Source organism: Entelurus aequoreus, linkage group LG16, assembly GCF_033978785.1.
Source record: "Entelurus aequoreus isolate RoL-2023_Sb linkage group LG16, RoL_Eaeq_v1.1, whole genome shotgun sequence".
Classification (NCBI taxonomy): domain Eukaryota; kingdom Metazoa; phylum Chordata; class Actinopteri; order Syngnathiformes; family Syngnathidae; genus Entelurus; species Entelurus aequoreus.
In genome coordinates this window covers 40,758,883-40,774,385 of record NC_084746.1, presented here as the reverse complement: position 1 = coordinate 40,774,385, position 15,503 = coordinate 40,758,883, and the positions used below count along the sequence as shown (strand labels likewise).

General features: G+C 40.0%; 1 protein-coding gene across 1 annotated transcript in view; it reads left to right on the top strand.

Annotated features, from left to right (window-relative positions):
• The window catches only part of ptch2 (patched 2), a 50,627-nt gene that overhangs the window by 19,090 nt on the left and 16,034 nt on the right, over nucleotides 1–15,503 (top strand). The window contains exons 3-9 of the mRNA XM_062022859.1: nucleotides 7,911–8,100; nucleotides 8,176–8,245; nucleotides 8,318–8,409; nucleotides 11,322–11,430; nucleotides 11,485–11,571; nucleotides 11,641–11,762; nucleotides 14,492–14,639. Coding sequence (XP_061878843.1) covers nucleotides 7,911–8,100; nucleotides 8,176–8,245; nucleotides 8,318–8,409; nucleotides 11,322–11,430; nucleotides 11,485–11,571; nucleotides 11,641–11,762; nucleotides 14,492–14,639 — 818 coding nt within the window. The remainder of the gene's footprint in view (nucleotides 1–7,910; nucleotides 8,101–8,175; nucleotides 8,246–8,317; nucleotides 8,410–11,321; nucleotides 11,431–11,484; nucleotides 11,572–11,640; nucleotides 11,763–14,491; nucleotides 14,640–15,503) is intronic.

The window sequence follows — 15,503 nt, the reverse complement described above, 5'->3', positions numbered from 1 at the left end:
AGATGAAAGTTCTCTTTTTCTGGCCATTTTGAGCGTTTAATTGACCCCACAAATGTGATGCTCCAGAAACTCAATCTGCTCAAAGGAAGGTCAGTTTTGTGGCTTCTGTAACGAGCTAAACTGTTTTCAGATGTGTGAACATGATTGCACAAGGGTTTTCTAATCATCAATTAGCCTTCTGAGCCAATGAGCAAACACATTGTACCATTAGAACACTGGAGTGATAGTTGCTGGAAATGGGCCTCTATACACCTATGTAGATATTGCACCAAAAACCAGACATTTGCAGCTAGAATAGTCATTTACCACATTAGCAATGTATAGAGTGTATTTCTTTAAAGTTAAGACTAGTTTAAAGTTATCTTCATTGAAAAGTACAGTGCTTTTCCTTCAAAAATAAGGATATTTCAATGTGACCCCAAACTTTTGAACGGTAGTGTAAGTATTTGTGCAATTTGAGCACATCCCATAGGGGGCGCCACTAATGTTAATTTCAGTTACACAATGTGACAACATTGAAACAGGAGTTGAGAACGTTCAAAAAGCAAACGGGCATCCCTGCTGGATCATTTCCAGTGCTAACCACTGGAGCCAGGAGGAAATGACCTGTTGCCGTCTAACGTCTGTGTCAACATTCAGAGGAATGTCCATTTTGGGGATGGCACGGGCGACTGCAAATAAACGAGGTGATGCGATATCCTCAAGGTAATTAAAGCTGTGAAAGTGCAACGGAGAACTATTGGACGGCGTCTCCGAGGGGGCCACCCCAGCTCTAGCCTGATCTCACACTTTCTTTGGCCTCCTGCTTTGTTTTTTCTTTCCTCCCCATCAATTTTGGGCCGCTCCAGGGTTTTGGGGATGGGACGACTACAGAATCTGGCAAGGAGTTGAGAATAAGACGAGGTAAAGTCGGGATGGAGTGCTGAAAGTGACCAAAAGAGTGACAGGAGTTAGAATTAGGAAGGAGATACTTTCCATAGGCCCGCCCTCCTCGCTATTGTCATGTAGCGGGACAGCGAGGGGGGCAGACTCTTGTGATGTTTCATGTCCACTTGGCACAGGCACATGTTTCAGTTCCACTTGGCACAGGCACATGTTTCATGTCCACTTGGCATGTTTCATGTCCACTTGGCACAGGCACATGTTTCATGTCCACTTGGCATGTTTCATGTCCACTTGGCACAGGCACATGTTTTATGTCCACTTAGCATGTTTCATGTCCACTTGGCATGTTTCATGTCCACTTGGACAGGCACATGTTTCATGTCCACTTGGCATGTTTCATGTCCACTCTGCATGTTTCATGTCCACTTGACACAGGCACATGTTTCATGTGCACTTGGCACAGGCACATATTTCAGTTCCACTTGGCACAGGCACATGTTTCTTGTCCACTTGGCATGTTTCATGTCCACTTGGACAGGCACATGTTTCATGTCCACTTGGCATGTTTCATGTCCACTCTGCATGTTTCATGTCCACTTGGACAGGCACATGTTTCATGTCCACTTGGCATGTTTCATGTCCACTCTGCATGTTTCATGTGCACTTGGCACAGGCACATATTTCAGCTCCACTTGGCACAGGCACATGTTTCTTGTCCACTTGGCATGTTTCATGTCCACTTGGCACAGGCACATGTTTCATGTCCATTTGGCATGTTTCATGTCCACTTGGCATGTTTCTTGTCCACTTGGCATGTTTCATGTCCACTTGGCACAGGCACATGTTTCATGTCCATTTGGCATGTTTCATGTCCACTTGGCAAAGGCACATGTTTCATGTCCACTTGGCATGTTTCATGTCCACTTGGCATGTTTCTTGTCCACTTGGCATGTTTCATGTCCACTTGGTATGTTTCATGTCCAATTGACACAGGCACACGTTTCTTGTCCACTTGGCATGTTTCATGTCCACTTGGCAAAGGCACATGTTTCATGTCCACTTGGCATGTTTCATGTCCACTTGGCACAGGCACATGTTTCATGTCTACTTGGCATGTTTCATGTCCACTTGGCACAGGCACATGTTTCATGTCCACTTGGCACAGGCACATGTTTCATGTCAACTTGGCACAGGCACATGTATCATGTGCACTTGGCACAGGCACATGTTTCATGTCCACTTGGCATGTTTCGTGTCCACTTGGCACAGGCACATGTTTCATGTCCATTTGGCACAGGCACATGTATCATGGGCACTTGGCACAGGCACATGTTTCATATCCACTTGGCATGTTTCATGTCCACTTGGCACAGGCACATGTTTCATGTCCACTTGGCACAGGCACATGTTTAATGTCCACTTGGCACAGGCACAGATGCCCCCGGCTGGCCAAGTCTTTTCAGGGCAACCTCCTGTAATTAAGAGCATTCCTGCAGCCTCTTTCCCAGCTGGCTGTCTCTGACTCACCTCTTCAATCACATACACTTACTTGACTTTTGATTGGATTCTGTGCAGCGCCACCATCCATGTGTGCAGCGCCACCATCTATGTGTGAAGCGCCACCATCCATGTGTGCAGCGCCACCATCTATGTGTGAAGCGCCACCATCCGTGTATGCTCCCCCTAACCCTTCATGGGACAATGTCTACACAATATATTACATTCTGTTCCACAAATACATGAGTTTGTTTCTATTTGAATAAATATTGTATATTATTTCATTTAATTGCTCATTTTAGCATTCATATCATCCTATGTACTGCGTTACTATTAGGTACTGAAGTGGGTACTTTTACAGGGATTGACCCAATTCTGTGGGTAGTACCGAATATCGATTGACGTAACATCAGACGTTGCCACTTTTCCATGCCGTGACCTCTGGGTGGGATCAAACACACGCTAACGGGCTATCTATCTCCAGGTTATGTTACCACTTTCCATGCCATGCCATGCAAAATTGCTAATTTTGCATGGCAGTTTCAACACCTCCAAATGTGTAAATGAAAACTACAACTCAGACGCCTGTTACAATAACAGTAATAAATACAATACTTGCAGTATAAACACTTTTTAAGGCACAGCAATAGACTAGAATCATCTTAATGGCAAAGACTACTTCCTAGCTTTTCAACACAACACTACTGCTTTCAAACGTCTTGGAATTGCAACTGCATGCAAAGTCTACTATACAACACTGTACTTGCAAATGAGACTCAGAAGTGTAAGACATCAAGATAATACAACAGTTATCATTATCAGCTCAGTGTTACACGAAAAACATGATGTGATTGTAAAACTAATGAATATTTATTAACACAAACGCACTCAGAAGTACCGAAGTTGGTATCAAACTTGATTGGTTCTATTTATTTTATCAATATATTATGTCAGTCATTCTGAAACCGGGATTTGTGTACCACTAGGGGTTACACAAGTTCCATCTAGTGGCACACCAAATAATTTTATTTTCCTATATTCAAACCCAGTGATACTGTTCAAACTGTGTGTGATGTTACAGTGGCTAAAATATTAGGTATACTTGTCAAATAAAACCTCTTCCTCGTTTTTAATGAACACCTAGGCCTACTATGCTTCTGTATTTCAATGTTGGCTATTATGGTTGTACTTAATGAATACTTAGGTCTACTACACTACTGTATTTAATGTTGTCATTATAGTGGTACTTAATGAATACTTAGGTCTACTACACTACTGTATTTAATGTTGTCATTATGGTGGTACTTAATGAATACTTAGGTCTACTACACTACTGTATTTAATGTTGTCATTATGGTGGTACTTAATGAATACTTAGGTCTACTACACTACTGTATTTTAATGTTGTCATTATGTTGGTACTTAATGAATACTTAGGTCTACTACACTACTGTATTTAATGTTGTCATTATGGTGGTACTTAATGAATACTTAGGTCTACTACACTACTGTATTTAATGTTGTCATGATGGTGGTACTTAATGAATACTTAGGTCTACTACACTACTGTATTTTAATGTTGTCATGATGGTGGTACGTAATGAATACCTAGGTCTACTACACTACTGTATTTTAATGTTGTCATTATGGTGGTACTTAATGAATACTTAGGTCTACTACACTACTGTATTTTAATGTTGTCATTATGGTGGTACTTAATGAATACTTAGGTCTACTACACTACTGTATTTAATGTTGTCATGATGGTGGTACTTAATGAATACTTAGGTCTACTACACTACTGTATTTTAATGTTGTCATGATGGTGGTACGTAATGAATACCTAGGTCTACTACACTACTGTATTTTAATGTTGTCATTATGTTGGTACTTAATGAATACTTAGGTCTACTACACTACTGTATTTAATGTTGTCATTATGTTGGTACTTAATGAATACTTAGGTCTACTACACTACTGTATTTAATGTTGTCATGATGGTGGTACTTAATGAATACTTAGGGCTACTACCCTTCTGTTTTTTAATGTTGTCATTATGGTGGTACTTTAATGAATACTTAGGTCTACTACACTACTGTATTTTAATGTTGTCATTATGGTGGTACTTAATGAATACTTAGGTCTACTACACTACTGTATTTTAATGTTGTCATTATGGTGGTACTTAATGAATACTTAGGTCTACTACACTACTGTATTTAATGTTGTCATGATGGTGGTACTTAATGAATACTTAGGTCTACTACACTACTGTATTTTAATGTTGTCATGATGGTGGTACGTAATGAATACCTAGGTCTACTACACTACTGTATTTTAATGTTGTCATTATGTTGGTACTTAATGAATACTTAGGTCTACTACACTACTGTATTTAATGTTGTCATTATGTTGGTACTTAATGAATACTTAGGTCTACTACACTACTGTATTTAATGTTGTCATGATGGTGGTACTTAATGAATACTTAGGGCTACTACCCTTCTGTTTTTTAATGTTGTCATTATGGTGGTACTTTAATGAATACTTAGGTCTACTACACTACTGTATTTTAATGTTGTCATGATGGTGGTACTTAATGAATACTTAGGTATACTACACTATTATAATGTCATGATGGTGGTACGTAATGAATACTTAGGTCTACTACACTACTATAATGTCATGATGGTGGTACTTAATGAATACTTAGGTCTACTACACTACTGTATTTTAATGTTGTCATTATGTTGGTACTTAATGAATACTTAGGGCTACTACACTTCTGTTTTTTAATGTTGTCATTATGGTGGTACTTTAATGAATACTTAGGTCTACTACACTACTGTATTTTAATGTTGTCATGATGGTGGTACGTAATGAATACTTAGGTCTACTACACTACTATAATGTCATGATGGTGGTACTTAATGAATACTTAGGTCTACTACACTACTATAATGTCATTATGGTGGTACTTAATAAATACTTGGGTCTACTAGTTGGAGAGTGTTTTCTGAGGTGCTACTTGGTGAAAAAAGTTGGATAATCACTGTATTATGTGTTAAAACATTTTATTTTTTGATTGGAGTACAAAAGATGATATATTTTGTTATTTTACTAATTAGTGTTATGGTTTTACACCAAAAGGAAAATGGAACTGTTTTATATTTTCTTATTTCACTCTGTTTAATAACAAAAGTGTCAAATCTGTTTCCAGATGAAACAAACAAACATACATTGAAGTCATTCCTTCTTCTATTGAAGTTTGACACAGTAACAAAGTCACTCATCTGTTACACTGTCTTGGCATCTTGCAAACTGACATTTTGTAAAGAAAGCGTGGTGATTTTTTTTTTTAGTTGGTGTGTTGAAGTTGTTGTTGAAGTGATCATCAGGGCTAACATGTGTTTGACGACAGGAGCCAATGAGAAGCTCGTATTCGTCATTTCTTCTGGCCAGTGTGTGAAGTGCCTTCAAAAGCAACACTGACACATGCCAAAGGCCTTGGTGCATACATGTGTGTGTGTGTGTGTGCGTGTGTGTGTGTGTGTGTGTGTGTGTGTGTGTGTGTGTGTGTGTGTGTGTGTGTATGTGTGTGTGTGTGTGTGTGTGTGCGTGTGTGTGTGTGTGTGTGTGTGTGTGTGTGTGTGTGTGTGCTGGCAATGCTTACTTCAAGGGTGTCCAAAGTGCGGCCCGGGGGCCATTTGCGGCCCGCAGGTCATTTTTTAACAGCCCCACGGCACATTTTAAAAATACGGTTGAAAAAAATAAAAAACATTAAAAGTGGTATTTAAAGAGCAAACAGGTTAAATGTAGCAATAAAATGTAGCAATGTTTACTCTAATCACACAAAGCTGCCATGTAGGCTGTTTCTTTCTTTAAAAAATAATAATGAATCAAAATCAATGTCATTATGAATTATTGACCTATTCAAGGCTCCAATTACATCACATTAAATATTTTGAGATATTTTTTGGGGAAAATGTTGCATATTTTGTGTTTGCCATGTAAAAAAACGAGCTGTTTTTTTTTAAAGAAGGGCCTAAAACGAACAAACAAAAAACATAAACAACAATAAAACTTATAATTGACAGATAGATCTGAAGTTGATCTCGAGATTATAGTGTTAAAGGAAACAGTAAAAAAATATATATATAATTTATTTTTTAACACTTTAATGAGTAGGACCCTTTTGGATCCCCTACAATTTTCGTGTGATTAGTTTTTAAGTGTCATTGCTCAAAAAATGATAATGAATTAAAGTCAATGGTGTTATGAGTTATTGACCTTTTTAAGGCTCCAATTATTATATAATCTCAAATATCCCACTTAAAAATTGTATTGGGTGAAAATATTGCATATTTTGTGGGGGTTTTTTCATTTAAAAAAAAAAGGGTTTTCTTTGACAAAAAGAGCATACAATTTAAATCCTTAAAAAAATTTATTTTGACAGATAGACCTAATGTTGATCTAGAGATTTTAAAACTTGAATAATGACAAATTTTTTATATTTTTTGGACCAAAACGCTTTGGGGTCCCCGGGATCAAGCCTGAGTGGAAGCCTGAATGTATATTTTTTATACATATATTGCATTGGTTTTTAAAATAAAAAAATATCAAAATGGCCCCTGCTAGCTTTGATTTTTCAATGTGCGGCCCTCAGTGGAAAAAGTTTGGACACCCCTGGCTTACTTAATGGGTACATCGATCTGTTTACACAGTCACCTTTAGGGGACCTCTGACGGTATATGGACAAAAAAACAGGTCCCCTAAAGGGAAACCTTTTTAAATGATAGTCAGATCCATTCTGAAGATGCCTAAGTGATTTTTAAGCTTTTACTGGTTAGTTTGAGTGTGAGACATTTGCACAGCAGACAACTCCATTACTACTAAATAGCAGTTGTCAGTAATGTCACAGAAGATGCAGGATTTGCTTTAACATTTAAGTGGTGAAACTTCCTATAAGAGTACAACTGTAGTGCTGTATTCTGAGGATCATGTCATATTTAATTAGAACTTCTTTTTTTTTTAAATGGTCCTCAGTAGTCACATACAAATGTGTGTGAATTATGCAAAATTATTTAAATTTGGTCCCCATGAACCATATTAACTCTTTTTCCCCAGGGTCCCCAGTAAGAATGATCAGCACATTACTTCATCAATCCAGAGATTTAAAGACGTGTATGAGCTAACTGGGCTGTGGCCATTTTACCAAACATTTTTTATGCCTCCACAACCTGTAGAAAGGGTGGTCCCCACAAGTGATGATCAAAAACTTGGTCCCCATTCCAAATGATAACCAGTACGTGTGTGTGTGTGTGTGTGTGTGTGTGTGTGTGTGTGTGTGTGTGTGTGTGTGTGTGTGTGTGTGTGTGTGTGTGTGTGTGTGTGTGTGTGTGTGTGTGTGTGTGTGTGTGTGTGTGTGTGTGTGTGTGTGTGTGTGTGTGTGTGTGTGTGTGTGTGTGTGTGGCGTTGATGGGCAAATACGTGTTTCAAGCTCATTCCTACCTGTATTTGTCTTGCAGCTGGCAGCCGAGTGAGCCAGGAGCTGGGCTACACCCGAGACAAGCAAGGAGAGGAGTCCATGTTCACCTCACAGATGCTCATCCAGACCCCCAAAGAAGAGGGCAGCAATATTCTTACCCAGCATGCTTTGCTGCTTCACATGGAAGCGGCGCTGTCTGCCAGCAAGGTCCAGGTGTCACTGTTTGGAAAGTAAGTGACAACTTCCTGTGGTTTTTTTTTTCATACAAATAGTTGATTTCATTGGATGTATTTTTGCTCTCCCAGGTCCTGGGATCTCAACAAAATATGTTATAAATCTGGAGTCCCTATAATAGAAAATGTCATGATAGAAAGGGTAAGTCATTGCATTATTATTAGTATTTGCTCTTGATGTTTAATGATATGCATTTGCTCTTTTCTGCTGCAGATGATTGACAAGCTCTTCCCTTGTATGATCATCACTCCATTGGATTGTTTTTGGGAAGGGGCCAAGCTGCAAGGAGGCTCCGCTTATCTCCCGTAAGTCTCTCCTTCAGAACATTTCAATACTGCATAGACAGCTATACTTGTTTCATCACTTTGGCGGGAAAGCCTTTTTTTTTTTTTTTGCTCTTTTCATGAATGAGCAACAATCCTGTGTAACATGGTGTTGATGCTAACACCATGAATTGATTAACGTGGACCCCGTCTTAAATAAGTTGAAAAACGTATTCGGGTATTACCATTTAGTGGTCAATTGTACGGAATATGTACTGTACACGACAATCTACTAATACAAGTTTCAATCAATCAATCAAAAAGCTCGTCAAAGTTAGCCTTAAAGCTACTTAGTTTGTGATTTAACCATTGTAGTTTTATTTTGTTTAAATGATAGTTAAATGGGTAACTTTTGTATTAAAACCACATAAGCAGTTTGTTAGCTAACACCTGCTAGCTCGCCAAAGTTAGCGCATAGCCTGGATGCTACCACAGAAACACCTTTTGTCACCATAATAACACGTTGTTAACTGTCAAATGTGTATTAGTAAATATTTATGCATCGGTCCTTATTTGTGTTAGATTATGCCTCATTTGACTCTTTTTATTTGAACATTTACATGAATAAAAATCACATAATGTTATGCTAGCTTGCCAAAGTTAGCGCATAGCCTGGAAGCTACCACACAAACACCTTGTTTCACCCAAATAACAAGTTGCCAACTGTCAAATGTGAATAACTTACTTCATTCGTATTATATTATTTCTAATTTGACTCTTTTTATTTGAACATTACATTACAATAAAGCAGTTTAAGTAGCACCTGTTAGCCTGCCAAAGTTAGCTCATAGCCTGAGCAGACACCTTTGTTCATCATAATAAGTTGAAAGTGTATTTTTGCCTAATTCTTTATTCCTTATTTCTACTATATTATTGATCATTTGACCCATTGAACATTTACAATAAAAGCAACATGCAGGTGATGCTACCTTAAATAGCAGCTGTTAGCCTGCAAAGTTAGCTCGTAGCCTGAAGCTAACATGCCAGCACCATTTTTTTCGTCACAATAAATTTCTAAGACTGTAAATGTTTATTGCTCTGTCAAGTAAGAACAATTCAAACAAAAGTTATGTAGGACAGCATCGGGTTAGATTGCTGTTTGAAAATGTGTGGCGCATTATGAAGCCTAAAATACCACAACGGAGACCCCCGGACTGTTGAACAACTTAAGCTGTACATCAAGCAAGAATGGGAAAGAATTCCACCTGAGAAGCTTAAAAAATGTGTCTCCTCAGTTCCCAAACGTTTACTGAGTGTTGTTAAAAGGAAAGGCCATGTAACACAGTGGTGAACATGCCCTTTCCCAACTACTTTGGCACATGTTGCAGCCATGAAATTCTAAGTTAATTATTATTTGCAAAAAATAAAATAAAGTTTATGAGTTTGATCATCAAATATCTTGTCTATGTAGTGCATTCAATTGAATATGGGTTGAAAAGGATTTGCAAATCATTGTATTACGTTTATATTTACATCTAACACAATTTGAAAACGGGGTGTGTACATTTGGTCCCCATGAACCATATTAACTCTTTTTCCCCAGGGTTCCCAGTAAGAATAATCAGCACATTGCTTCATCAATCCAGAGATTTAAAGATATGCATGAGCTAACTGGGCAGTGGTCATTTTACCTCATTTTTTTAATGCCTCCACAACCTGTAGAAAGGGTGGTCCCCACAAGTGATGATCAAAAACGTGGTCCCCATTCCAAATGATAGTGGCGAAGTTGGTAGAGTGGCTGTGCCAGCAATCGGAGGGTTGCTGGTTACTGGGGTTCAATCCCCACCTTCTACCATCCTAGTCAAGTCCGTTGTGTCCTTGGGCAAGACACTTCACCCTTGCTCCTGATGGCTGCTGGTTAGCGCCTTGCATGGCAGCTCCCGCCATCAGTGTGTGAATGTGTGTGTGAATGGGTGAATGTGGAAATAGTGTCAAAGCGCTTTGAGTACCTTAAAGGTAGAAAAGCGCTATACAAGTATAACCCATTTATTATTTATTTATTTATATAACCAGTATGTGTGTGTGTGTGACGCCATGTTGGTCCCCCTATGGAGACCCCAGAGAAGGTGATTATTTGGGGTGTGATGGAAAGATTCAGTGGTGTGTTTTTTTGAGTGACAGCGGCCATCCTAATAGAGTTCTTTTAGGGAGGAAGAGGAGGGGGGCAGGGAAATTGAAAAAGAGAAAGTAGAAAGAGGGAGATGGCTGCGCGGGGTGGTTGGGTTGGTAGAGCCGGCAGGGCAGCCCTTTGGGTCAGACAATGGTAAGCATTCTTTCAGTTTACGAGTGAGGGTCCATCAGTGCAGGGGCCCCGGCGGAGGGTGGAAGGGATGGTGGGGGGGGGGGGGGGGGGGGGGGGCTGGCGGCTAACACTCGCCATTCTCATGCTAATTCTCCCAAGTTGTCCAACAAATAAAACGGGCGGCATTCAAAGCTCAAGTCCCTGGAGAAAGACACGGAGAGGCAACATGGCGGCTACCAGCGCACTTCTTCTTTGCAACGCTGTCAGAGAGTTCCAGAAGTGAGAGTTCAATGGAAACGTGTTTATGTCAAGGACATTGTTATGTTACACCCCCCCACCCCCCATCTCTTGCGTTCTCCTCAGTTATTAATGATGCGTTGTGGGAGCAGCCACCGTTTGTTGTTTATGGCAGCAAGAAAAGAGAGTGTGAGGACAATCTTGCTTCAGTCAAGTTTGTGGATTCTTCCTTTTTCTCTGCTCTGGGATTCAGCTTGGACCTCTTACCTCTCCAAGAACCTTATCAAGATGTTTGGCAGGCAGAAGTAATTGTTGTGGCATGGAGGATTGCGTCAGTGTGAAACAGGATAATAACGGCCATTTCATCCTGTCGGAGAAAGCTTTTATTCTATCATCTTCTGTGCTTGCTCCTCAGGGGTATGCCGGACATCCAGTGGATGAATCTGGATCCCGTCAAGCTGATGGAGGAACTGAGTCAGTTCACGTCCCTGGAAGGATTTAAGGAGATGTTGGACAAAGCCCAGGTAGGTTGTACCATTATTGTGGTGTCTACTGTTGGCTAAGGTGTGCTTGTGTAGGTGGGCCACGCCTACATGAACAGGCCTTGTTTGGAGCCGTCAGACCCCGACTGTCCTCTCAGCGCGCCCAACAAGAAAGAAGAGGAGGTACGACTTGATGCTCTTGGAAGCTCCGAGAAAGATGGCTTCAAAAATCATGTTTCTGCTCTCCTTTAGAGTCCAGATATTGCCGGGCATCTCCGAGGCGGTTGTCATGGTTTTAGCCAGAAGTTCATGCACTGGCAGGAGGAGCTGATCCTGGGAGGGCGCGTCAGGAACACCCAGGATGCTCTGAAGAGGTGAGCTTATTTTAGGAGGAAGCAGCTGTTCATCAGCTGTGGAATCTGTGCAGGCCCTAATAACCCAGAAGACACATGCTCGGAATACCCGGTGGATCGGTTTCCTGCGTGACCCGGCTGCAACGCAGACCAATTAAAGATAACATTTGTAGTGTTTCTTAACCATAGGGCCAGGTCGCCAGCATTGGCACTCAGTTGTAATACACTTTTTCACCACTTGTGGCAGTAATGACAATCTCAAACAGAAGAAGTCAGGCGCTAAAGTCACAGTTTCTTAAGCGCAAAAAATGATGACTAAAGTGGTGAAGCTACTATTGACAGATTAGTTAAGCAACATTCATTATTGAGTTGATTTATTTTAGCACAACATAATTGTATGCCAATTTATGAGTCCCAGTATATTTGGTTAGTGCTTATTTCCCTAATCAGCCTGACCTAAGCCTACTGTCAGCTTTATGTCTTAAATATATAATAATGAATATCATATGGCGAGGTTGCAAACTGGGTTAGATATCATTATTTAATGTGACTAAAATCAAGACTACTAATTCATGTCATTATTTGAGTGGGCCCCGGTTCCGAGGTCAAAAAGGTTAAGAAGCCTTGGTCTAAGCCAGTGGTTCTCAAATGGAGGTACACGTACCCCTGGGGGTACTTGAAGGTATGCCAAGGGGTACGTGAGATTTCTTTTAAATGTCTGTCAAAAAGAACTGTGAAAAGAAATGCCACAATGCAATATTCAGTGTTGACAGCTAGATTTTTTTGTGGACATGTTCCATAAATATTGATGTTAAAGATTAATTTTTTTGTGAAGAAATGTTTAGAATTAAGTTCATGAATCCAGATGGACCTCTATTACAATCCCCAAAGAGGGCACTTTAAGTTGATGATTACTTCTATGTGTAGAAATCTTTATTTATAATTGAATCACTTGTTTATTTTTCAACAAGTTTTTAGTTATTTTTATATCTTTTTTCCCAATAGTTCAAGAAAGACCACAAAAAATTAGCAATATTTTACACTGTTATACAACTTAATAAATCAGAAACTGATGACAAAGTGCTGTATTTTACTTCTTTATCTCTTTTTTTCAACCAAAAATGCTTTGCTCTGATTAGGGGGTACTTGAATCAAAAACATGTTCACAGGGGGTACATCACTGAAAAAAGGTTGAGAACCACTGGTCTAAGCGACTAAAGAAGAATTCACATTTTTCCACAGTCAACTCCGTCAATAAGAAACTCTCCCCCGACTGGCTTCAAGTGCATTGACAAGTCGGTCAGAACCCAGACTGCGAGCGCATTGGGTCAGAACCCAGACTGCAATCACATTGGGTCAGAACCCAGACTGCGAGCGCATTGTGTCAGAACCCAGACTGCAATCGCATTGGGTCAGAACCCAGACTGCGAGCGCATCCAGACTGCAATCGCATTGGGTCAGAACCCAGACTGCAAGAGCATTGGGTCAGAACCCAGACTGCGAGCGCATCCAGACTGCAATCGCATTGGGTCAGAACCCAGACTGCAATCGCATTGGGTCAGAACCCAGACTGTGAGCACATTGGGTCAGAACTAGGGATGTCCGATAATATCGGCCTGCCGATATTATCGGCCGATAAATGCGTTAAAATGTAATATCGGAAATTATCGGTATCATTTTTTTAATTATCTGTATCGTTTTTTCTTTTTTTTAAATTATTTTTTATTTTTTATTAAATCAACATAAAAAACACAAGATACACTTACAATTAGTGCACCAACCCAAAAAACCTCCCTCCCCCCATTTCTTTCTGTTATCAATATTCTGGTTCCTACATTATATATCAATATATATCAATACAGTCTGCAAGGGATACAGTCTGTAAGCACACATGATTGTGCGTGCTGCTGGTCCACTAATAGTGACTAACCTTTAACAGTTAATTTTACTCATTTTCATTAATTACTAGTTTCTATGTAACTGTTTTTATATTGTTTTACTTTCTTTTTTATTCAAGAAAATGTTTTTAATTTAGTTATCTTATTTTTTTTTTTTTTTTTAAAAGTACCTTATCTTCACCATACATGGTTGTCCAAATTAAGCATAATAATGTGTTAATTCCACGACTGCATATATCGGTTGATATCGGTATCGGTAATTAAAGAGTTGGACAATATCGGAATATCGGATATCGGCAAAAAGCCATTATCGGACATCCCTAGTCAGAACCCAAACTGCAAGCACATTGGGTCAGAACCCTGACTGCGAGAGCATTGGGTCAGAACCCAGACTGTAATCACATTGGGTCAGAGCACATTGGGGCAGAACCTAGACTGCAATCGCATTGGGTCAGAACCCAGACTGCGAGCGCATTGGGTCAGAACCCAGACTGCGAGTGCATCGGGTCAGAACCCAGACTGCGACTGCTTTGGGTCAGAGCCCAGACTGCCACCCAAACGGGTCCTAACAGAGCTTAGAATGATTCCCCGTCCACCTGCAAGAGTCCCACTTTACTCTCAGATGTGATTTACATAATTTTCGAGCCGTGCTTCTGCCAAGAAAACCTTTAGAGATGTGTGATGTCAGCCCAGAAGATCAGACGAAGCAGATACCAGGAACACCTTCTTCTTTAGAAGCTCTTGTAAGCTCGGGGACAACACAGACTCCTCAGCACACTCACTAAAAAAGAAGGACTTTCTCAGACGTGTGCTGAATCTAATGTTAAGTGTTTTCTTTGTATTCTTCTGCAGCGCTGAGGCTCTCCAAACCATGTTCCTGTTGATGAGCCCTAAGCAGCTGTATGAGCACTTTAAGGACGACTACGAGATCCACGACATCAACTGGAACCAAGAAAAGGCTACGGCCATCCTGGAGTCTTGGCAAAGGAAGTTTGTTGAGGTAGGAAGATTGACTTTTATTTTTAATTTCACATCAATGAATGATGATTAAAGCTGCGCAAGCGGTTGGAATGTTGGCCACACAGTCAGGAGATAGAGGCTTTGAATTTATTGTGGATTCCGAATGTTCTCCCTGTGCAGTCCTACATGCACTTCATGAACTACTCTAAATCAGGCCTCATCAACTCAGTTCAATACTTGAGAGACAAACATTCCTAAAAACATTCCTAAATGCTCCTGTTGTCTAGAGGAACTCGGACCACTGTAAACACATTGCTATTTGAACCTTGCTAGCAAACACAACTCTTGGGTCTTAGGGTTTCGTTTGGTCTCTAATCCAAGTAGACTTCATCAGTTCTTGTCATAGACTTAGATTGGTCACATCTAGTCTTAGACTTAGATTGGTCACATCTAGTCTAGCAGCTGTTGCCAAAACCCCAAATATGTGTACTCCAAAAACCAGCCTACTCGGATTAGAGACCAAACGTCTTATAAAACAAACCAAACAGTCCAGTTGCGATTGATTGAATGTCCTGAAATGACAATGACTTGATGAATGAGATCATAGACAATTCACTGGGGTCCAAACTTGTGATTTACAACTGAGGCGTTCACAGAGCAACCCTTTGAGGTCTCTCCTTTTTGTCACTTTTTTTTACTTTTTTTTTTCCGTAATGTGATTGATGTAACTAAGGTGTCGCTGTAGCTTCTTTACTTCAGATGCAGTCAGTAGTCATTTGTTAAAGTTCTCTAGTTATACTAGTAGTGTTCCCTACTGTTCCGTTTTAGGTCCTCGTTTTTTCATCATTTAGGCTATTTCAGTGGTGGCCCGCCAGTTCAGTTGGAAAAACTGGGGAGAGACTCA